Here is a 25429-nt window from a genome sequence, read left to right on the forward strand (position 1 = left end):
ATTTATGAACCTGGTAGTAAGGGTTCCACACTATAGAAGCATATTCCAATTTAGAACGTAAAAGAGCAAAATATAAGTTTTTTAAGGCTTCTATGTTACTGAAACCCCGACAGTTTCGCACAATAAATCCAAAGACTCTACTAGCACTGTTTGATATATTATCTATCTGGTTCTCAAAGGTAAGCTTATTATCAAACACCACACCCAAATCACTGATTGATGAACATCGAGTAAGTTTTGTGGAAAGGGTGTAATCGAATTCGATTACATTTTTCCTTCTAGAAAAGGACACCACCTTACACTTAGACACATTTAGATTTAACCTGTTTTCATCACACCACAGACTTACACACCTCAAATCGTTCTGCAAAGACATGCAATCAGTAGTATTGGTTACAGAAGAATAGATTTTTAGATCATCAGCAAATAAGAGCTTTTGTTAATCTAGTTGATCACTTAAGTCATTGATAAATAAGAGAAAGAATAATGGACCTAAATTTGACCCTTGGGGAACCCCCGATGACGCAGTATATTTATAGGAACAGAAACCCCGTTGACAGACATATTGCTTTCTATTTAAGAGGTAGCTCTTAAAAAGGATCAAGGAATCCGATAGAAAACCAAAACTATGAAGTTTATTTAAAAGTATATTATGATCCAAGCGATCAAAAGCCTTTGAAAAATCTAGATAAATTACATCAACTTGGCTCTGGCTATCCAAGGCATTCGCAATAAATTGAGTGACAATTGTTAAGTTTGTAACAGTGGACCTTCCCGGTAAAAAGCCATGCTGATGTAGAGACAATTTATTAGAGACAAAAAACTGGATTCGTGAATAAAGTATTTTCTCAAAGACCTTTGAAAAGTTACACAAGATAGAAATTGGTCTGTAGAAAAACATAATTAAAATAATGTGCAAAACTGTCGACTATTTCTTGGGGATTATTGAGGTTCCTGTCCTTATAACGCATGATGCCTGGAACAGTTGACATCCTATTTTTATTATGAACAAAGTTCCAAAAACGACTAGAGTCAGTTAAAATATTTTCCTCAGAACTTGTTATATGAGACTTATAGGCTGTTTTTAGTAGCATTTTCACTACCGTTCTGATCCTACAAAACTCCTCTCTGTAAAACAATATATTCGTCAACTTAAATTTTTTGTGCATCTTAGCTTTATATTTAATATTTTTAATAATTTCGCTGGTATACCAACATGGATATTGGTGTTTGTAAATTACGCGTAGGGGAACGTGTTTATCAAAAATTTTAAAGAGTGTGTCGTTATATTCTTTTATCGCTAGATTAACATCACCAATATTGTTTAGAAAATTCCAATTGGTGTTAAATATATCATTATAAAGAGTAGCAAAATTTGCTTTTTTAAAGTTAAATGATTTTTGATTAGTACGTTCCTTAAATGCTACATTAGCTTTACACAAACTCATATCATTAATGACCAGAGCTGGATGGTATACGTCCTCAGCTACTAAAGGTAAATTATCCCTTGCGACTTGGCATTCAAAGTTGCAACAAACTAAATCCAATAACCTATTTGATTGGTTTAGAACATTATTACATTGTTTAAGTTCAAAATATTGCAAAAAAGCATTAACAGCAACGGATTTTCTATCGCACACATCATTAATATACCTAGGTACATTAAAATCACCCACAATAAGGAACTGGTCACATATATCAATTTGTAACAATGTTTCAAAAAAAAGTTCAAAATCATCGTCTGTTTCATCTCACACTGAAGGTGGCACATATAGAACAAGAACAAACAATGATTTATAAGAAATCGAACATTTACAAACAAGAAAGTCTATATTCGAAAATAGATCTGAGATATGTGAAGTATCAACTGTTAAACAAGTAATGGGATTTTTAACTGCCAATAGTACTCCACCTCCACGACTCAGATTTACGCGACGGAAATCGCGATCTTTTCTCCGCACCTCGTATTCTGCTGGGAACAGTTCGCAGCAATTTATGTCCTCACTAAGCCAAGTCTCTGTTAATGCTACAAGGTCGTATTCACAATCACTTATTGAAGAAAAAAAAAAAGTGTCGAATTTCGTTTTAAGTCCACGTACATTCTGATAATAACATGTTGGTGTTGGTGTGTTATTCTCAAACCTGTTGGGCTGCTTTAGTTTTTTGAACGAAAGTTGTATCTCTTATTTACTGGTTTAGGCGGGGGTAATAGCTGTTGGACCGGAGCATTATTTCCGTCTGAAGATGTGATAGGAAAAGTGGGTCTACTATTCACAAGTGTTGAGTTAAGGGATTCGCTGCTACTTGATGTTCCAGGAGTTTGTGGTGCGAGTTTTAGCAGGTCATCTAAATACCAGTTTTTGTTATCTATTACTAAATGATCTTTTCTTAGTTTTACTGAATGTCCCTGACTCTGTGCTGATTTTTTATAGAAAAGTAATTTCTTTTTCAGTTGAAGGAGTTCGTTAGGCAAGTCTTCCGAGAGGGCGTATTGACTATCTTTTAATTTATAAGCATTTTTCCGTGCATCACGGGCAACATGGCTGGCTAGAAATTTAATTAAAATTGGTCTGATCTTATCACTTGCCTTCTGTCCAATGCGATATGCCTCATCGATATCTTGAGAGCCAATACTAACTTGAAGTAGGGAGGATGAGAAGTCACTAACCACAGATTTTAGATTTTCGTTAATGGTTTCCTGTATGCCAAATAGTATTAGATTATTTGATCGTGACTCATATTCCAATTGCTCAATACACTTTTTAAGAATTTTGTTCTCAGTTTCGAGATTTTTTACAGTTTGTATTGTTTCGTTTAACTTTGTTCCCAAATCTTGGATAATTTCAGCTTTCAAAGTCTGCATATCTTGTGTAAGCAAATCTAGAAGTTGTTTGTTTGTCAGATCCTCGGAGCTCATTTTATTTGTTCAGGAATACTATGCCAATCAAAAAAGAATTTCGCAAATTTGCGTGTATGCTTGGAATGAATACCCTTTGTTTAACTTACTTTAACAATTGACGTATAATTAAAGGGATTTCCCGCATGCAAAATATGAAAAACACTAACAAGAAGCCACTACTAATTTGGGTGGCAACTTACACCAAAATAACTTCACTTTGTACTGGAATATTCGTGATTTTATACGGAGAATAATCAACACAACCGTACTTGAGAAATTTTTTCTTAATGTTTTTTTGATATTATGAATAGAACAACAACTGCAGACTATGAAGTCAATTCTAAGCGTCTAATATTAATTTTCTTAACGTAGGTCGAGGAAGAGCACGAGGAAGACCACCCCGGTCATCATACCAGACCAGTGATCGGGTCGGAGATGCTGATGTCCGGCCAAGAGATCTGCCTGATGACCAACCTGTCGGTGTGGAAGGAGAACGCGCCGCTGTCAAGAGAAAACCCGACGTTAGTCCTCCACATACCCCTAATAGACGTGATAAAGAGCCAAACGCCGTCGAGCAACGCGCTGCGCTCGGTAAAACGGACGCGAAGTTAAAGAAGGAGAAACGAACCCCGGAACGGGATCTGGAGCAGGAGATTATGGAACGGAAAGCCGACAAGGAGAAGGAGGGAGTGAACAAGTCGAAATCCGCTCTGGACAAACTGTTTCGGGCGAGTGCCATGTCAAACTCGGATAAGGAGAAGAGACATCAGGAGAGAGTGAAAAATAATAGACGATCAGTGGAGGGGGCTGAGCCTCTTATTAAATCGCCCAATAAAGAACTTAAAGAGCAAATCGAGAAGAAGAATAAGAGCGGTGCCGAAGAACCCGTGCCGGTTGTGGAGAAACTTAAAAAGAAACCACTTCCGGAGGTCATTGAATTACCCAAGAAGGAATATAAAGAAGAAAATAGGAAAATCACTGCAGATCGGAATCATTCGAGGCGGTCAAAGTCTATGGACAAACAAGAAGCCGAACCCGTGCTAGAAAATAATAAGTCGATAACGTTTAATTCGTCGAGTCATGAGGCACCTTCAAAAGATTTAGAAGAGGTTTTGAATAATAAGGTTAATATCCAGCCGGTGGAGGGAGCGGATGAAGTGTTGCCCTCCAGACACGATTCGGACAACAGAAGTGCAAAACGTGAGGATTTCTTCGCGGAAAGTGCGCACGCGGACACGCTTTTATCCAGCAGCGAATCCAAAGAAAACATCAACAACAAATCTGTGAACAACAAACACTTGAAGGTAACCGACGAAATTTCCACCGCCGATAAAATCGTCGACGACCACCTTCAATCGCAGAAGCTGAAGGAGCAAAACCTTGAAGTGACCAAACCGGAAGTGACCGAGTATGATCGGGAAACGACTAACGCGACTAAATCATTGGAAGCCTTGGAGTCGAAATCGATATTTTCACCGCCCCAGCAATCAAAAGAGACGGACCTATTGGACCTGGTGCAATTCGACGACAGTTTTGGTTTACAAAGGGACGAACCCGTGAAAGAAACCGTGGTGGCGTCTGTCAAGGAAGACACCAAAGAGGACAGCGCCAGGGAAACCTTAAATTTGATAGAAAAACTTCGTATGGGCCTGAATAAAAAGTCAACCGGCGGCGACACGGACGACACCACCACAAGCGACGCGGCAGAATTCGATAAGGGAGACAACATGGAGCAAGTTGTACCCAATAACATCGTACCACCGACGGCACTGCCGACTTGCACCTTAGCCGACTTCGCGGATGACATCGTCAAGACCACTTCGTTCGGTCAGCAATTCGCCCTGCCGAACTGCGTGATGGACAGTACTAAAAACATGTTTCTGCAACCACCGGACGAGATGATCCATCCGGCCCCGTTGCAGGGGGACGAACGTTGGGTACCTCCGAGTACCGCCCATCAGTTCCCTTATGCCAACGACGCCTTGGCCCAGTACCAGAAAGAACTCGGTCAAGAACCCGCCGGTTTAACACATTCCTCTTTGCCCAAGTCTTTAAAGGAGCGCTCGTTGACTCCCTCGACGGATCCGAGAATCTCGCAGACCCCTCTGCCCTTGGAATGTATGCCCAGTCCCTCTCCTTATCCGGATATACATCCGCAAGCGAAATGGGCGGACAGCGCCATAATGCCCAGCCGACGGTCATCGGTCAGTTCCAGTTCCGGTTCCAGTTCGAAACGGGGGGAGGAAGACGACACCCCCAAGATGCCTCAGCAAGACATTCGAATCGGCGGCGGCAACTTAGAAGATATGGCCCCGTTCATGCCTTATTCGGGGAACCACCTGGACAACTTGGGCCAGTTTCAAGATCCCTCCTTTGCCACGGTCAGTCTGTTTCCGCCTACGACCACCTTAAATACGCAGATCTCGTTCCCGGGGTCGTCGGTCGCGTCTACGGGCGTGTTTCCGCCGGCGTTCGGCGCCCCGTTTCCCGCGGCCGTGTCCTCGATGACGAAACCGGCGGCGGAAGATTCGGTTCCGTATTCGGCCGCGTTCACTTCCTCGCAACACAATATGGCTTTGACGGCGGCCATGGTGAATCTGCCTAGTGTTCCTGTCGAAGAGGTGGTGCAGCAGCAGCAACAGCAACAGCCGCCTTCGCAACCGTCCGCTACTGCGGAAACGGTGTTGCCGTCCCCGGTTCTTGGTAGCGAGGGCGCCACGTTGCCGTCTCCGGGCACCTCCACGAAGAATTCAGTCGGTAAGTGGCGCTTTTTTTTTATTTTTGCGCCCCGCTGTACTATAATAGACTTATGTTTTTGACTGTCGAATTGTTGCCATTTTTCTTTTGGGGTGGTTCTCTGTTTTTTTCTGTTTTAAGGTATCAATCATTTTGTTTTATTTATATATTTTTCTTTGTTAATTTTTTTTTTATTGAGGTAATAAAATTATTTTCAGTTATTTTCGGTTTTTTATTTAGGAACAAGGATATTAATTTCTTCTTATGCGTTATAAAAAAGATTTTATTAATTTAAATAACGAGGTCCATTTCTAGACCAAGAACCTTAGAACATTGAAAGGCTAGAAGTAGCATGCCGTGGAACTATGGGCAGGTTTGTTTGCTTGCAACATCTCTGATACCAATGATGCCAAATGCTTATAGAGAAATGGCAAAAATCACTTTATAATATCATAAAAGTTTTCAGTTTTTTCCGAAAACTTAAAACAATACTACTGCTCCCCTTTAATAAAATATCAAGCATTTTTTTAAAATAAATTTGATAAGATACTCTATATCGAAGTCAATATACGTTAAATAAATGAAAATAAAGTACGAAGCAACGAGAAAACGTTAATGGCATCGCAACGCCGCTCGAACGCATTGTTGACGCCACCGATACAAGCACTCTCTACCAGTGACGTCGTCAACAAATATTTACCTGATAAATTTTTATTAATTATTATAGAGTTTAAATATAAGTAATATTACCATTGATGAGCTATTTATGTGTTTTTTTAACGGACTTCGTTAGAGGAAGGTCCTAATAAAAGGCAGCATTTTTGTCAAAGCATTTTTATGGAAATAAAATATTTTATTAATATAATATTATAGATTTCTTAATAAATCATGTTTTAAGACACAAATTTTTAACATTTTGCAAAATTTTATTATTGTTATATTAGACAAAACTCAGTTTTACATCACTTACTTTAAATCACATAATATATACTTCTATGGTGCTGACTTTTCAAAGGGACAGTATTGCTTCAGCGGAAAGAGTTAAAACTATAAGGAGGTTCAAATTGTGAAGGAGTTGCAGGTTTTTTATAGGTTATAAGATTTTTATTATGAGTATTTAGCCTGTACAATGGTTTTGAGACATTTAACAGTGACCTATATAATACCTAATACCAATTATTATATCAGATTAATTTATACTAAAAAACAAAGCTTACCTAAGAATAAAGACTATGTACAATAGATTAGATTAGATAGTTTATTAGTAGTAATATACAAACAAGTACTTTTACAAGTCAAATAAAATATGTAATATTTCTTAAGTATTTTAATAATAACTTGAGACATCTAATTCAATTTCTTTGGCGCAAATTTGTTTGTTGCAATCTTCGAATTTTAATTTTTTGTTCTTTTTTTCCATAATTTGGTGACAAGTGATTTAGCTTTTAAAAAGTCCTCAGGATATCATTTTCATTTTACCCTAGAGTAATATACATAAAAATATAGTATTACCAATATTAAAAAGAAAAAATTAAAAAAATGTATTATGATAATCCAATTGATCAATAAAATGTATGTTATTATAAAGAATCTTTGAAATATCATACATTTGATTAATTGCATTTAATTACAAATATAACACAATAAAAAACTATATCACTTTTAAATAAGATATATAGAATAAGATGATACATGGCATAAAAGTCTTATTTGTACTTAGAGAAAGAATTGAACAATAATTTTTAAATTTGCTATAATGATGTCTATTTTGAGTGTATTTTTACCTTTTCCCTGGCAGAGTCAGGGAATGTGTAGCAGTTAAACAAAAACGGATTGGATGGGAAATAGTAATTGTTGACCTAGACCCCACAGTAACTATTAATCTCAGATGCAGTTATTGTTAATGATGAATGATCAGATCTGTAATTATACAAAATTTGGTGTATCAAGAATATTAATTTATTTTAATTATCCATACTTGTCTATATTAGCTTCACTGTTTGTACTATATACCATTTTGGAAGCTAAAGAAGTTTTTGCACTCTTCAGGAAAACTACCCTTGCAGCTTTGAAGGGTAAATCACTTGGTAAATTAATGTAATGTTAATGTAAAAAAAATAGTTTTACACACATACCTAATTTAAAAAGTATTAGGTATAAATAAAGCTTATATGAGTAACACTAATACTTTTTGTGACGATTTTTTTATACTAGAAAAATATATTTAAAAAAAAATTACCTTTAAGGTAGAGCTGATTTTTTTAATAAAGTCCGGCTACTGATAATATTATCTTCCTTATATAATAAATCACTTCTAAGGATGTGATCTGAACAAATATATTCTTTTTAATTGTGTTGATTTCGATTGATGAAATCCATTGTTCCCTTTGGTCATATATTAGGCAATTTATAATAAGTATTTGATATTTAATCAAAAAGCAAAAAAAATTACAGTAATAAATTAATATGTGATGCCAATTACTATATATAAATTATTATAAGTTGCAATATGGTAAAACAAAAAAAAAATTATCAACCAAATTTTAGGGAAAGACAAAATTAACTATACATACCTAGATATCAATATCTAAATAAATTTCAAAATTCTTTAAAGGCAATAAAAAATTAGTAATTTCATCTATCTACCTAATGTCTATATTAAAAAACATAACTATATATAGATAGGTATATGGGTATTATGCCATCTTTCTGCCAAAACAACAAAAAAAACATAAAATCCTGCAATAAAACCAGGGATAAAATTCTAGTTTTATATTTTTTATAGCCTATTGATAGATGAATATGTTCAAAAATATATTTAGATTTAAAAATATAAATATTTTGGTATTTTACACACACTTTCACATTCAAGTTTTTATTAGGTTTATATCTATAAGATCCCCTATTCTACGTTTATGATGATGGTTACCCCATGATGTGATGTTATGAAAGTATCGGTACTTACTTGTGAAAAGATCGGCTTGAATCACCTTTTTATCATGATGCGGCACAAACGACACAAGTTTTTGCCATCCTAGCAATTTAAAAAAACACTAAAATGTGGCCTTTTTCCTTTTGAAACCAAAAAATTAAAGGAAATACACGAATCCCGAACATAAACAAAAAGCCGTTTGACAGATGACACTATGCGTATGGCTCAGGCGCTTAAGTTCCGGTGTTGTCGCTTCAATTTTTTCAGAAACGGTTTTAGGGATAAGAATGTTAATAATTTTGTTATTTTTTTGCTTAAGGATATTATATTTATTCTTAAAATAGGTTAATTGTAGTATTTATATTTTTTAATTTAAATTTTCCTATAAAATACAACACCAGTAAGTTAAATTAACGTTATAATGGTTGTTAAAATATAGCAAAAAATTTCCTCCGTTGGAAATTCGCGTCGACTTGGCAACAGAGAATCGGCAAATATGTTTGTAAACAACACACCCCTCTTGCCCCTGTGCACATGTTGGACTCAAACAAAGTTGTTGTTTACTAATTCTAGCCTTTCAATGTTCTAAGCCAAGAACTCTTTAATTTAAGAAAGACATTTGAGGGGTCTACATCAAAGTCGACGATCTCCACTTTTTACCAAAAATGAGTTAATTACATCAAACTCCTCGTTTTTTAAAGCTCTCTACAAAAAAGGGGGTCATGAGAATCAAAAGCGGCAATTAATCCATAAGTCGTTAAGTATCAAAGTCGGCGATCTCCACTTTGACCAATAAGAAGACGCCTCGTAGCGACCTAACAGACAGAGCTAACAGAAAAGGTTAAGAGATCTACAAACGAAGAGGAAAAAAAATTCACAAGCTAATCAAAACTATTTATACTGAAAGCACACGTACAGCAAAACTTCCCGTCGCGTCTGGTAAGGTCAAAAACAGAAAGACAAATCAAAACAAATCAAAGTCAAAACAAAACTATCAACCATCAGAGCCGACGAGCGAAGACACCAATGATCGATAGCTAATGCCTTTTTAGACCTAAGAGCTAATGCCTTTTTTGAATTGCTTAAGGAGTCACGTCGGGATGATTTAATGACACTATCTTTCGATTGCCAAAAAAACCTTGTGCTTCCAAAGGTGCCAGATCAGAGTGCGTATTATTCCAGGCAACTCTATTTGTATAATTTTACCATAGTCCAGGGGACATCTTACTTAAGCTTACTCAAAAGAATGTCTTTTCGCATTATTGGACGGAGAACGAGTTCGGCAAAGGTTCCAACGAAGTTTCTTCAGCAGTATCCGACAGGCTTAACAAAATTGATTTTAAACGGCAGATAGTTGTAGTGGCCAAAACAAAAATACTACTCTTATCGGTATGTGTTGCAAATGGCTTTCGTCAAAAGGGCCAAAACATGTTGAGACCATAGAGGTAATTTTTCCGGTAATTGGCTATTCCTCTTGCCACAATTGGCCATTCCTTCTTGCCAGCAGATATCTCAAGATATTTAATTTCTATAAATGTGCTTTTTATTAGATAGGTACCATTACTCTAATAAAGTACGTTATAAGAATGCATAAAGAGCTTATAAACGATAATATTGTTTATAATTATAAAAGCATTATCTATTATTAATAAATATTTATCGTGTTAATAGTTTTTGACGACGCACAGAGGAGTATCCAATATTAATATGCGGTCAAAATTATTTTATAGCTTATTTTCATACAAACTTTTTTTAAAATGTTTATAAGACAAATATCTGTTATTCTTGATAAATAAAAACAAGATTTATACAGGGTGATTAAAAAAAACAATATTAACTTCAAAATATGAAAATAGGTTTATTGACAAAGTTTAATTTTTTTTTAAAAGCATTTTTTTAATTTTTATCTCTTAAAAACATTAAATATTAAATATAATATGTATATAAATATACAGTGTGTCTACTTGAGTTTGCACCATAATGCAAGAAACTTAAAAAACTTTAATGCCGGACTTTTTTTTATTACTTGTTTTTTAAAATAAAAAAGTTTCCTATAATTATATGAATATAACTGTGTGAACTTATGTAGATACACTGTATATTAATAATAATGAAAACTATAAGGTGATTTTTTTTATTTAAATCTAAACTAAACGAAACGTTTTGTAACACAATATGCGCACATACAAAAAACTCATGTAAACAAACATGAAAATAAACCTAATCCTCATCCGAACTTATTTCTAAATTCACTACATCATCTTGTTTTTCATATTTGTCATCAATATTATTATAATCTGATAATGAATTATCTGGAATCTCTGAAACAAGCGAACCTAATGTTACTTTTTTTTTGTCTTTTTTCTCTTATGCTAGAGAGATAGGGATCAGAGGTTAGTAGAAGTCTATTAAGAATATCTCTATTCGTATCTATTTTTGTAAATTTCCGAGAAAAATTTTGCCTATATAAGCGAAAATGCTTATTTCTTGCCTCAGCAGCCTCTTCAGATAGCTGGCCTATAGGCAAAATTGCATGTGAGATTACTGTAGCACCATGCAGCAAAATTTTGTGTAATGTTGGTAACATTGGGTACCAGCCATATAGTTCGACATAAAGCTCAGCTGTTTTTCTTGTATAGAAAGCAAATTTTTCCACATTTATAGCATGGCCACTAGAAATTGCCTCTAAAACAACTTTTACTCTTAAAATTAACTCTATATTAATTCCAGTAATTCGCGAAGATATTTCTGGGTTTTCAAAAAATCTTCTTGATGTGTTCCCATCATTCGTATTCCCAAAACCTGCCTTAGGGATATCAACTAACAGACCTAATTCTTCTTTAAAACCTTCTTGAATTTTGCGTTTTGGTTCTGCTATTATTGTCTTTTCTTCGAAACTTCGAATTTGCCACTTTTTTACTGGTAATTTATAAGACACGTGAAGAAGTGACTCAAAGCATCTTATTCTGGCATGAAGAACAGACAAACCAAACCTAAGAGCATCAGGTTTAACTTCTTTTAAATTTTCCAATTTATTAAAGTTTTTTGAAGTTTCTCCGCAAAGGTAGCATCTCATTGTAGAAGCCGTATTTGTTGCGGCCAAACATACTTTTCCATCTACCATAGTAGGAACGAGAGTATGAGAAATTTTAAAAGTAGACCCTAAAGGAGTTTTTATTATAGTTTTATTCAAATTTGAAGCTTGGCTTTCGACGTAATTGATTTCTTCATTTGTTATATCATTTGACTCGTGAAGAAATCTAATGCGAATAGGTCTGCAATATCTTGTGGATGAAGGTACAGGATTTTACCAAATAATTTTTCTATCTTTGTTAGAAGTTACTAATCTTAAAGGAACAAACGAGCTTTGAAAAATATGAGAATCACTTGCTGGAACTCCAGTTTCAAATTTTTGCTTAAATTGGGATTGATGAGACCCATCACATCCCCACTTACATAAAAGTTCTAACTCAGTTTCTGTTTCAGAAAAACTATCTAAAACTTCTTCTAAATATTTGCATAAACGTTCACACGTATGGTCCAGTAGCTCCTGCAACTTAATTTCCGCACATACTTCGGTGACACATATTGCTTCTTCCTTCGAATAACAATCTTTTTTTGCAGTTTGTATAAGTGAGTAGCAAGGATAGATGTTTTTGTTGCAAATCTGAATAATTTCATACTGTTTTCTTGTAAGATCAGCTTCGACAAAAATTGAAAGAGCCTGAGACGGACTGTGTTTTTTAACAATACATTTTTGTAAAGAAGAAATGACTTTTCTAATTTTTGAAGCCCTGGTAGGAGTTAAGGTAATATCCTTTATAATTTTAGATACGTCAATGTTTCCGTCACTTCGTTGACTCATTTGGGCAGTATACGTAAGCTCAACAGAGGATGCTTGCGCTCTTAAATCTTGGGTTTTACGTCGCTTACTGCGTTCACTTAGATCCCCAAATTCCTTTGGTGGTCTACCCGCTTTTGGAGTTATGTTTTCCCACATAATTAGGCTAACCGACCCATTAAGCCACTGTTCGTTAGTTGCTAAAAAACGGTCCTCTTTTCTTGAAGCGTTTTCCCATTTTTTCTTTAATTCGCTTTTAAAATTGCCTAAACTTCTTTGAAAATAAGAATTTTCATATTCAGGACATTTTGTGATGAATTTCAGTTTTTTTTCTAAATATAAAATTCTATCAGCAATAGTCTGTTCGTTGCATTCTTTCATAATTTCATATAGCGATCTTCTTTTGAAGTCCTTTTTAATAATCTCTGTAACAAAAGACACTTCATTAAAAACATAAAATACGTATAATGTTTTTAAATCGTGTTTTGCATCTTAAATGCGCATGAAAGGTAAAATTTTAAATTTATTAAGCCATCTTAAATTACCGATATTTGACATTTGTTTACATGACAATAAACTCTAGAACTTTGACGTTTTTTTTTTTAAATTAAAATGATGCAAGTAACTTCTAAACCGCATACAACTTACACCAAGATCGAACAAATTGTGATTGCTAATGGGTAATTTATATACCTATAGCTACTCCAAAAAAAAATATTTTAAGCAAATGGCGCAAATATGCGCAAGATTTTTTTTTAGGACATTTGTGTCATAAGGTCAACCTATCGTATGCTTCAAAAAACTGAGCCCGATCTAACCCGATCTAACCAGATCTTAGTTAAAACAAGAAAAAAATTAAAATACACTAAATATTATGGAAGTTTATTAAATACATTAGAAACTTGATGCAGTTAAAATTAAAAATTAAATTATATATCAAAATAAAGTACTTACCATCACGATTCCCCTCCATAATTCTTAAAATATAATATTACTTTATACAAAAGCACGAACGGACTTTAAAATCCTAACTTAGCAGCACTACTAAATGAACTATAAATTCAATTTTAGTTCCTTACCTGCCACTTGCTTGCGTTGCCAAAAAAACAATTTACATTGTTTTCAAAACAATTGTTTTTTTTGCCTCGCCAACTATTCCTGTTATCGCAAAAATGTTTTATTTACGGTTATATATTATATTGAGTTTTGGACTTATGACCGGGTTTTTGATTTGAATACTCCTCTGTGCGACGTCACTGGTAAAGATTCCTTGCCATGTTGTTGCCTTTTTCTCTAATATAGAGACGTTAAGTGCATTAATTTAACTTTGAATATTGACTTCTTTATTATCATATTTTATTAAAGAGGAACAGTAATATTGTTTTGTGCCTGTCAAAATAAGTGACAAATTGTAATGAAGTACTTTTTTTGCCATTCCTATGCAAGCATCATTGCATCAAAGATGTTGCAAGCAAACAAACTGCCCATAGTTCCACGGCAACGCTAATTCTAGCCTTTCAATGTCTATTCGTTCATAGCAATTTGCCCTCATTCATTCTATAAGTAATTTAGGGAATTAATTGCTTTTGAATTCGAGTTGTTGTGCTGGTTTGCGTGCATTATTCCTGATCTTTGGAATGTCTTGATTGGAAGTTGCACAGAGAAATATAAGAACTCAGGTTATTTATTTATGTATAACAAATAATAATTATTGATTTTTAGAGTTTTGAGAACAAATTAAGTTCTGACATTAACTAATAATAATAATAATAACAATAAAGATTTTATTTTCACAATTTAAGTTAGATTTACAAATAAAGCAATGCTAAACATAATGGTACTATTGTAAAAAGAGGCGTCAAAAGTCCAGATGTAGAAAACCGATACAAATAGGTTTATCTACCCTGCAAGTAGATTCAATGCCATTTTGGTGTAAATGCCAACATTGCAGATCGAATATTTCATTTGAGTAGTATTAGTACGTTTCCCAAATTGCCACAATCCGAAGTCGGTGCTAAAAAATTCAAGTAATTGTCGCTCGCCCGCTTGGTTGTGGATTAAGAAAGAGGCCTTAGCTTGGTAGATAGGTAATCAATTTTAAAATTCCGCTCGGCACAGTTTCCTAATTAAAAAAACAAAATTCTCTTTATAGGGAAAAAATCACCGAGCAAACCGACGAGGACGTCCGCCCGGGTAACGTCCCAGATGATGAACAAATCACCGGCGAAAAGTCCGGGCAAAAGTCCCCGTCAGGAATCGTTGCAGAAACAAAGCGGCCCGGGACGAGGCAGAACGACAGACCACAAACGGGCCTCGGGCAAATCCGGCCCGTCCAAAACCCCGGTGGCGTCCAGAGGAGGTCGGGGACGGGGCAGAGGTCGCGGACGACACCACAACGATTACGATTTCATGGGCGCGAACACCATTCACAACAAACTGGTCGGCACGGTGTACGATCTCGACTTCGACGACGATATCAGCAACGATAACATGACGATCGACTTGAAGTCGATGCGCGAGAGACGAAAATCGATCGACGTGCACGAGAAAAAGTTCGATTCGTTCTCGTCGCCGCGTTCTCCGCGTTTCGCCAGTCCGAAGAATCGGTTTAGCACCGACCACTTGCGAGATCTCAAGCCTCCGAGTCCGCGTGATGACCGCGTTAAAACCGATACGAGCGTTAACAGCGTGCCGCCTCTAACGTTCCCGGAAGTCGCCCCCGTGCTGCCCGGTCCCGTGGACATGCGGACTTATAACAGTGATACGAACAGCGGGTTTGATCAGGCGAGTTTGAACGAGCAAAACTTGTTAAGCGCCTTTGCCTCCGGCACGGCTGGTGCGCAAGTGAACGAGGAACTCGACGAGGACTTTGAGAAGGAGCTGCACTCCGCTTTAAGTACTAAGAAAGTGGAAGAGGTGCCGGTCGCGGAGGTGGCCAGCAATATCAAAGTCTCTTTGTCGGATTCTCGGAATCAGCTTAAGGTTAAGATCAAGGGACCTATAGCGAATTACACTTCTCCTATACCACCAATGCCCGTGCCAATATCAGACGTGGTTCCTAATAACACCATCAATTCGTCCAATAACGTCGTTGGTAACATGGGGATGTCCTCTGGGGGTACCTCGAGTTTAAGGCGGATGCGCAAGAAGGAGCTGTTGAGGCAGTACTGGACGCAAGACATGAACATGGATGATCCTTCGAGCAATTCAAGCTTCACATCGATGCCCACCGTGGCACCGATCAATCGAACAATAATCACCATACCGAAAGCGATCGCTTCGATGACCAGCATCCCGACCAAGGAAGATTACCGGGACTATCGAAACGACGACTTCATCGAAACGAAACATCACAAAAAATCGAAGGCCTTGAGCAGGGAACTGAAGCAACTGGACCTGTGCCTGGACGATTTAGGCGAAAGGAGACGTACGACGAGCAATTTGAGCGTGTCGGAGGCCCCGAAGCATAAAAGCCGCGGCAGACCGGTGCGGAACGCGACAGTCGCGCCCTCCCAAACGGCTCCAAAGTTAAAAATCAAAATCGGCGGCAGCGCCGGCACCAACAGCGTGGTAAGCGAGGAGAAGAGCCTGCGGCCCCCGAAAAAGAGACTGAACATGTCCAAACCGTCCCTGGAGGACCTCAAGAGGGACAGCATGAACTTCCGCAAGCAAATGATGGCCGACCTGAAGGTGCGCAAAAAGAAAAAAGACAAAAACGACAAGTACAAGAAACGGGACCGTAAAAACTCGGACCCGAAAGTGCAAATCATCTCCGATGAAACCACTTCAACCAAACTGATATTCCGGTTCGTGAAACCTAATGAAAAAGTGCGGGTGTCCTCGAACGAAGTAGTGCGGACTAGTGAATCGAAAAGTGAACAGCAAGTGGACGATCGGACTAAGGATGAACCGCAGCAGCAGCAGCAGCAACATCCGAAATTAACTCCGATAAAACTGAAAATCTCGCGGTGCGGCGAAGGTTCCGGTTACGTGACGAAACCGTCGGAACCGGAATGTCCGCGCACCAAAGAAGATCAAACGTCGGAACCGGGAGAACCGCCTCCCGCGTCGCAGGCGGAACCCGATCCCCTGGACGGTCTCCCCGAGGCCCTGCAACAGGCCCCGCCCCCGCCCCCACTCAATAAAGACTGCGAGGTCAGGTGATAACTGTGTAATACCACTTCTGTTACTATGTAGCTAGGTTATTATATAATAAAGTCGGGTAAAGACGGTACCTGAAAAACGAAAGGGAAAAAAATGAAAATAATGGAGGCGGGAAAGCGTTGCACCGCTATAATAGAGTACATCACGGTTCGCGGGTCCGGAACCGGTTCTTGAGATTATAATGTTGATAAGAGACGTTATTCGGTAGGTAGGGTTTAGGAATGTATTAAGGGTAAGTTTATTAAGGTTTGGTGTCATCTTTTAATGCAGCTGGGTTGGAAATATAAATATCTACGACGTGTCCAAGATAAGGGGGGTCAGTACAGGGTTTTCCGTAATTAGGAGAGATAGAAAGTTGGTTAAATTGGAAGAATTTTATGGCTTTGGGTGTTCAATAAAAAACCGTTTTTAAATACGAGGTACGTCCGGAAAGTAAGGTAGTCCGGAGACGACACCATTTTGTAATATAGAGGAAGTAGCAATGAGAATGAGTAATTTATTCGGTTATTTTCAAATATCTTCGGAAGTACAGTAGAACCTCGATTATCCGGGCCAGCCGGGACCGAGCCTTCGCCGGATAATCGAAAACACGGATAATCCAAAGACTCATTTTTATTTTTTTAATACATAATTTATTTAAACAAATACATGTGCCAGACGAAAAGAAACAACATAATGCAACATAATGCAACAAAAAAAAATGTTTTATTACCTATTTAGACATATGTAATGTATTTGCTATGTATAAACGTATACATACATTATAAAAAATATTATGTAGGTTATATTATATTACATATTATATGTATATACATACATATGTACATATATAAAAAAATCACTAATTTTTGTTTGTTTTTGGGCCTCGTAACTTCTACACCCTATAATTTCCTTCATTTTTCTAAGCTGAAGTACATGAATGTCATCAGTTACAGGGTGTTCTTCAAAATATTGAATAAGTATGTTTACTGCATCCCTTGCTTCTCGATGACTCGTCATAATGACGCAATCATTTTTATCAGAACTCTCATTCTCATCACTACTTTTGTCAGAACTTTCTGCAGAGCTCTTGTTATGTAGATAATCGTCATCTATGATCTGATACCCTGTTTCTTGGTGATCACATTCTATCCATTCTTGTATTTCTTTATTGTCTATTTCTTCTAAACCTTTGATTTGTGAGGCAATAGTTGCTATATTTCCGACGGACAGCTCACCTTCATTTAAGTGATTTTCATCTTCAGAACCGTCTTCATGTTCTAAAGTCATTATTTTATAAAATGATTTTTTAATGTGATCCACTTTCACATCACTCCAAGCACGAGCTACAGCATAAATTGCTTCTTTTAAATTTAGACGTTTCCAAAATCCCACAATGTCATCTTCTCCCAACAGTTGCAGCATGATGTCTTTTTTGTAAAGTCTCTTCATGGTCTCTATAACACCTTGGTCCATTGGCTGGGCAATAGATGTTACATTCGGAGGAAAATATGCTACGAATATGTTCCCATCTGTTGACTTTAGTTGCTCTACATCAGGATGCGATGGCGCATTATCCAGTAACAGTACAGCCTTTGGTGGAAGATTATTTTCTTTGAGATATAAATTTTTCGAAAAACCACTTTTTAAAAATTACTCGATCCATCCAAGCTGCCTTTTGATTATAATAATCCACAGGCAATCTTTTTATATTTTTAAAAGCTCTAGGATTTTTGGATTTTCCAATGACGGCTAACCTAAGCTTATGGGTTCCTGAGGCATTAGCACAGCATAAAACTGTTAAACGGTCTTTGCTTACTTTGAAACCTAAAAAAAAATACAACTTTGAGAAATATTTTATACGTAAGAAAATATGTATGTAACGCTAACCTGGTGCACTAGTTTCTGAGGCTACAACAAGTGTCCTTCTCGGCATTGCTTTCCAATAGAGTCCAGTTTCATCTCCGTTGTACACTTGCTCAGGTTTTAGGTCATGAGATTTTCCAAATCATAGCAAAATTCTACCATAGCTACATCATTAGCACTTAATTTCTCCCCTTGAACAGCTAATTCTCGTATTCCATGACGTTTTTTAAATCTGTAAAGCCAACCAGAAGATGCCGAGAAGTTGCCTTTAATTTTCAACTGCTTGTGAAACTTTTCAGCTTGCCTAGTACACATAGGTCCTGATATCGGAACCCCCACTGATCTTTTCTGCAAGAACCACTTGGTCATAGCATCATCAAGTTCTCGAAACGTAGACCCTTTTAGAGATTTCCTATCAGAAATAGCTTTTGCACTATCCGCTTTTGCTACAAAGCTCTGTAACTGGGATTTTTTCTTCACAATGTCACGAACCGTTTGTTTTCCAATATTATATGTTTTAGCCAAAATAGCAACACTTATGTTATTTTCAGACTGTTTCAAAATTTCCATTTTTTGCTCAATAGTTAAAACATTGCGTTTACGCTTTTCATTAGCACCCGTACGCTGCATTTTGTGCGCCTGTTTACGTTTAACTAATAAGCGATGAGCCGGTCGCCGGTCGCCAATACTCGCCAGTTGGCGAAAAATTTTTGAAATTTCAAAAGGGCGTTTTAATGAGCACCAAATTCCGCAACTTTGCCTCAATTTAACCGACCTCGTGTCTCTTCTAGTTCACGAGATCCCAATGGTGAGGCTCGAATTTGGGAAACACCCTGTTGCACAAAACTCTTCAACTAGTTTTCCACATAACTGCCGAAATTTTACGGGCATTTGTCATAGCGTGACCCGAGGTTTTCTATGTCTTCTTCACAAGTGTCTTTAACCAGTTGGAAAGATTTTCTTTCAACTCTTCATCACTGTTGACCTCCAAGGAAAGATTTAAGATGTAAGAACAGATGAAAATTGCTAGGAGCGAGGTCAGGGCTGAACGGAGGATGGTCAAACACTTCCCTGTAGGTCACATTTGCAGTGTATGGTCGTGAAGAAAAACAACACCTTTTGACAGAAATCCTCGGCGTTTATTCTGCATTGATTATTTGACCTCGCGGTAAGAAATCAATCAGTAAGATGCCTTTCCTGTCCCAAAACCCTGTGCACATGATTTTTCGAGATGTCAAGATTTGTTTCGGCTAAACCCTTGCTGGGGAAGAAGTGTGTCTCCATTCCATTGATTGCCGCTTAGTTTCATCTCCTGTGAATCAAAACGGATTAAAAACTGAAGTGCCCTACCCATCCGTTTTGTTGTGTGTTCCTCAAGTCTCTAAGCAAAGTTTACGAAATTTCAGTTTTTCGTTATGTACAGTTTTATGAATTAGTGAGATCCCACTAATTGTGAACTTACGGTTTTCCTTAAGCTTTTCATCAATCACTGGAGTCAGTTGTTCTGTATTCAAAGGTGGACGCCCACTTCGTTCTTCATCGTGCAGTTCACTGCGTCCTTCATTGAACTGTCGGACCCATCTTCTCACAATTGAAGCACCCATCACGTTTTGTCCGTAAACTTCGGAAATTTGCCGATAAATTTCAATTGGTTGCACTTTCTTAGGATTCGGAAAACGAATCACGGATCTAATTTCACAAACGGCGGGATTTTCTATTTCAAATTTGAAATTTCAAACACCGACATTGTAAACAAGCACAACAAAGCATACGTGGCTGACAGTTTCTTCTCCTTGATATAGAGCGTGTGTCGTGATCGCAGCGGATATAAATAGAAACGGAACTTACTTTCTGGACGTACTTCGTATAAAAAATTCTGAGTAGTTCCGAAAATATCCGAAAATAAAACGATTTTTCAAAAAAAAAAAATTTTCACTGAGTTTATTACAAATAGTGTAGTAAGATTTCCTAAAATATTGGAAACCAATTTGGTGTGGCGATTGTGGTTCCAAGGATTCTCTAGAGGATTCAAATCGGGGTGATTAGGGAGGCCAATCAAGTTTGAAAGTTAATTCTTAACTAGTTGAGAGACAATGGCAATATATCAACATACTTTTGAGCAATCACACGTCCAACAATTAACCGAAACCATCCCCACACCATCGGATTTCCTTCACCATGTTTGACAGTTAAAATATCAAATACTGTAAGTTGAATCTTTGATCAGCCTTGTACATATCTTGTAGATTCACTCCCAAATAAATTTAACTTGCATGCAAAATATTGACCTCTACTGATTTCGTGTCCAGTCTTTGTGATCTAAAATATGCCAATCCTCCAACATACCTAGTGTAAGAAGTCTTTTTAATTGCATTTTTAGAATTTTCAATTAGTACTTTAAATGAGTAGTAATTAAAATGAGAACTATCAGCTCCTTACAATTTTTTTTTCCAATGCCTGGAAAACGCATAAAATTATTACACTTTAACCATTGGCATTTATAATTATTTCTTCCGGACATATGAAGTGCTTTTTATATATTATTCCAGGCATTCGAAACCTTTCCATTAAAGAATCTGTGGAGAATAAAACTGACAACAAGGTATTATCAATAACCAAATTTCCACTCACTTTTAACATTTTCTAGGTATTAAAGCAAATACGTTGCAGTTTTTTAAAGTCATTTCTTTTACAGTTCCTTGTTATAATATGTTCTGGACATTTTGAAGCAATTTTCTAATTTAGTCCAGGTGTTCGAAGGCTTTCCAAGGTTTCATCAACTTTTCAGGAAAGGTAAATTTAATGGTGTACATTTTACTCTCTCTAGATATTCAAAGTAATTTCATATTTCCTCTCGTTTGTTAGGACACTTTAGCCATTGGCATTCACAGTTACTTCCTATATGTTCCAGACATTTCGAGTAATTTCCTTATTTATTCCAGGCATTTCAAAGGCTTTATACTTATCAGGCAATTTGTTTCTACAAGTACATTTTTAGTTCTACATGTAGCATTCAGTCAGTTTAATTTTTTCCTAAACTTTGAGAGTAATTTTTAATACATTCCAAGCATTTAAATAATCCCATTCCTGTCAGGTGAGTCTCTTTTAATAACCAATTCCCTTTATCTACCATCCTCTATTAATCACCAAATTATCAAAGATTATGAGATATTGGATTTCTAAACAATTACGTTATACATTACATAAAAATAACCAAATAAAATTACTAGACATGGTTTCTATTCCATATACTTAAACCCTGGACGGAGTATTATCAAAGTTAAAATTAGGACTCTCACTCTGTTCATTTTCGCCATTGTAGGGCTTCTTTGCCCTCAATAACCATGTATTCAAAAACTCCTCGTTCATTCCCAATTTCTTCATTCTGATCTGCACCATTTTCTCCATAGTCATTTTGGCTCTCTTGCTACATCCTAAAAACTCGGTTAATATTTTATATTAAAACGTACATTTTCAGTCCGACTTCCGCGTCATCCTTCACCCAGTCAACACGTGGTCGTTCTATTCCTTTCCTATCCTTCGGATTCCTTTCCTAAACCCTTTCCTACCCCTTGCCGTTGGATATAACGTGCCTTTAAGAAGTAAATTTAGTGAAAGTATCAAGCCCACTTCAGCGTCATCCTGCACCCAGTCAACACGTGGTCGTTCTTTCCTTTCCTATCCTTTGGAACCCTTCCTAGACCCTTTCCTGCCCTTGCCCTTTGCCAGTGGTAGCTGAACCTATTCACGCCGGTAGCCAGGCCGGATGCATCCTAGGGAAGGCGTCACCGTGCATTTCAGTATTAAAAATTGTGAAAATATCGATTCGGGGAACAGGGTACATACCCGACAGTTTTCCCGAATCTCCAAATCGTGCTGGCAGATTGCCTTGTAGCAGAAGCCATTAAAACCACAAACCAACGTACATTTTTTTTTTTGAATCTCTATATAAGCTGTGTTCGCACAATCGGGTTTCGTCTATTGATAGTTTTATTTTCGTGTACCCAGAACATAATATGCTGCACCTGTTTGTTAGTCAAAAATTAAGCGAGGCAATATCCTTATGTCCAAAATGCAATAAATAAGATAAGCCTAATTAAATTTTGATTTAATAATGTCACAGGTTTTCTTATAATCATGGACTATTCACAGGTTGCAAATTAACTTCAGTAGTTTTGGTCAATAAGCGCACAATCTTTATGGAATTAAAAAGAAGTCAAATGAAACCTCCTCTGTATGTTCAGTCATTTTTATTTTGAGAAAAATTGATTGATATTCTGTACATTATAATGGCACCTTAAATATTTATCGGATTAAACATTTAGTGTATCATTTGAAAGGTGAAAAGGTCAGTTTTTAGACAGTGAATTCATTCGCAATTCGTTGCATGAAATTTCAACGATATTAAGAGTATTTTGATTAGGTTAACAGGTATTTCAATTCATCGGTATCAAACAATCTTCATCAGGTATTTTAAGGGTTAATATGTTAAACTAAAAAAAAGAGGCCACTTTTTAGAATTTCAAGCTTAGAGTCTAGTTGAGCAACAGTTTGCATAAGCAAAATTGCAATAAAAGTTATAAATCTGAGAAGGCTTGTTTTGCAGGGCGTTATTTTCTAAGGTTGCTTTTAACATGTCAAAATATTGTTCAATCACAAATGGATCATTGGCTTTTTTTCTGGCATACTCCAGTCCTTGTGGTTTTTTTAAAGATAGCCTGTGCCTTTTTTTAAAGGATAAGAACCAATCCTCGCCAGGTATTCCACCTTTAAATGGCGTTTTTATATTATTTTTCGTGACATACTATCCCACTAATTCTAAGATTTCCTTTCTGCTGAGCCCCCCAACCCCACTTCTCCATGATTTTTATGGCATTCACTAATTTTTCTTCATCAGCTGCAGGTATTGCGGTGGGTCTTCCTTTGGACGTGCTTTTTGATCCTCGGGTTTCTCGTAGGTGTTTTTGAAGAGTGGGAAATGGGATTTGATACCTCTGGGCAGCACCACGAATACTGATACGATTTTCTTGGATGTTTCTGATCGCATCTTTTAAAAGTTCAGCACTGTAAGAAGGGTCTTGTTTCTGTTTTTTATACACTCTGACCATTTTGAAGGAACTCACTAGGAACTGTATAAACTAGTCCTAGATCGGTCCTATTTTAAAGATTTCCACACTGTTTTTACAATTAATTAAAGTCTTTGGTAAGGATTTACACTATTTCTTCGATATTAGTCTTAGCCTGTAACAATACAGAAAATAATAGGTTATAGCCTAAAAACTCAAATAGCAGAATCAACATCCTTGTCGAAAATTACCTAAGGAAGCAAAATATTACAACTAAATACTAATATTAGCAGTGGTAATAGGGAACTAAAATTCCTAAAAGGCACTCACCAAATTATTATAAATGTCAAAGTACAAAAAAGAAAAAGGGAAATCTTTGAAACTGGAACTAAGAGGTTAATAAAAAGTAATATGGGTATAAAAAGGGTCATATTTTCGAATTTCGAAGAAAATATGTTTCAAAACGTTATTAAAAAAAATCATAGGGCTTGATTACATTTGAGGAGCAGACTTGCAAATTGCATTTTGTCCATTTTTACCAATTTTCAGAAAACGCAACAAACTACTATACAAAAACTAAATGAAAGAAAAAAAAATTATGTCATCATATAATGGCATTGAGTGTATGGACCTCGATTACGAGTTTCTGTACAAAAAAGTGAGAAAACAACTTGAAGAAATACAAAAAATTGGTGGACAAAATGCATTTTGACTATCTATGGTGGACAAAATGCAATTTGAATGTCATTATAATTTTATAAAATGAATAAACTGTCTTAAATGAAAAAGTATTCTATTCAAACATAAATATGAAACCAAAAAAAAAACAATATCTCTTGTTTTTTTTTTTAATTTTAAATGAAGTTATTTTTATCAGTTTCAGCGCATTCGCAAGCTTTTTCACCATCTTCGTACTCTTGATTTTCATTATGGCTTACAGCAGGATTTTCAAATATTTCAGCCATCCGTCTTAACTCAGGGTCTGTGTCGTACCATTTGTCACCAGATAACGTAACAAGTAATTTTTTTAAACTATCAAGTTTTTTCTGTTTTATTTCATGTCCAAGCCGTACTTCACAAAGAACGATTTGATCCAAGCGCTTTTTGGGTTTTAGCAAAGTTTGGAATTTTTTTGCTGGATCATCCGTCCGATATAAAGATTCAGATTTTACCACCACTTTTGAGACCGTACCTCTTTTAATGATTATTCTCTTACTTAAGCTAATTCCTATTACTTTCTTTAAAGAGACTGAAGCTTTTTTGATATTAACCAATGACCAATTCGTTCCAAGTTGTCTAATTTCTCCTACTTGTTTGTAAAGTTCACAATATTTTTCAGGTGTTTTTATGACCGCGTGTCGCTTTAGGATCTTTTCCACCCTCCCAAAAATTCTGTCTGCTGGAAGGTAAGAGTGTCCTCGGACTGGGAAGATAACCTCTATCTTCTTAATTGTTTCTGGAGCAAAGCTGTGCAGCCATAACATAAGCATGTGAATGATCTGATGGATGCCCGCATCCATCAGAGAAGAGTGTCTACGTTAGGGGCAAAATTAGTTCTTTTTAAAAAATCAAGTACTGCTGATGAAATTTCTGTGGCCCCTCTACTAGCTTGGTGTTCCATCCATGAATAAAAAACTGGGTTTTTACAATTAGTGGCTGTAATGCAAAAAAAGTAAATTGAAAGTTGCTGTGCATAAAAAGCATCTTGTATGGGAACTTTTGGAAGAACCTGCACATGCTGCAAATCAAAACAAAAAGACACTGAGCTAGGTAGTTTTTCCTTCATTATTTTGTGGAATTGAGATGCTATAACCTTATGAACTTTTAGTTTGGTCTGCAGTCAATAATATTTCTGGCATTACAGATTTGTGTTGAAGTTCGAACACAAAAATTACATACATCCGTAGCCGGGCTACCAAAGCCTATATTAAAGTGATTATTGAAAA

The 25429-nt window shown here is 36.5% G+C and overlaps 2 protein-coding genes across 5 annotated transcripts in view; one reads left to right on the forward strand and one right to left on the reverse strand.

Annotated features, from left to right (window-relative positions):
* LOC126744858 (PHD finger protein rhinoceros) overlaps nucleotides 1–24708 on the forward strand; it is a 64295-nt gene extending 39587 nt beyond the window's left edge. For all 4 annotated transcript variants that reach the window (XM_050452419.1, XM_050452422.1, XM_050452421.1 and 1 more), the window contains exons 7-8: nucleotides 3272–5656; nucleotides 14561–24708. In XM_050452419.1, the coding sequence (XP_050308376.1) occupies nucleotides 3272–5656; nucleotides 14561–16572 (4397 nt within the window). In that variant the 3' untranslated portion in view covers nucleotides 16573–24708. The remainder of the gene's footprint in view (nucleotides 1–3271; nucleotides 5657–14560) is intronic.
* On the reverse strand, nucleotides 10539–13771 carry LOC126744859 (uncharacterized). Its single transcript, XM_050452423.1, has 2 exons — nucleotides 13363–13771; nucleotides 10539–12833 (listed from the first exon to the last, which is right to left on the reverse strand). Exons 1-2 carry the CDS (start codon nucleotides 13379–13381, stop codon nucleotides 11875–11877), a joined length of 978 nt encoding a protein of 325 aa, XP_050308380.1. The 5' UTR covers nucleotides 13382–13771; the 3' UTR covers nucleotides 10539–11874.
* Nucleotides 24709–25429: the final 721 nt, after the last annotated feature.

This window comes from Anthonomus grandis, chromosome 15 (genome assembly GCF_022605725.1).
Source record: "Anthonomus grandis grandis chromosome 15, icAntGran1.3, whole genome shotgun sequence".
Classification (NCBI taxonomy): Eukaryota; Metazoa; Arthropoda; class Insecta; order Coleoptera; family Curculionidae; genus Anthonomus; species Anthonomus grandis.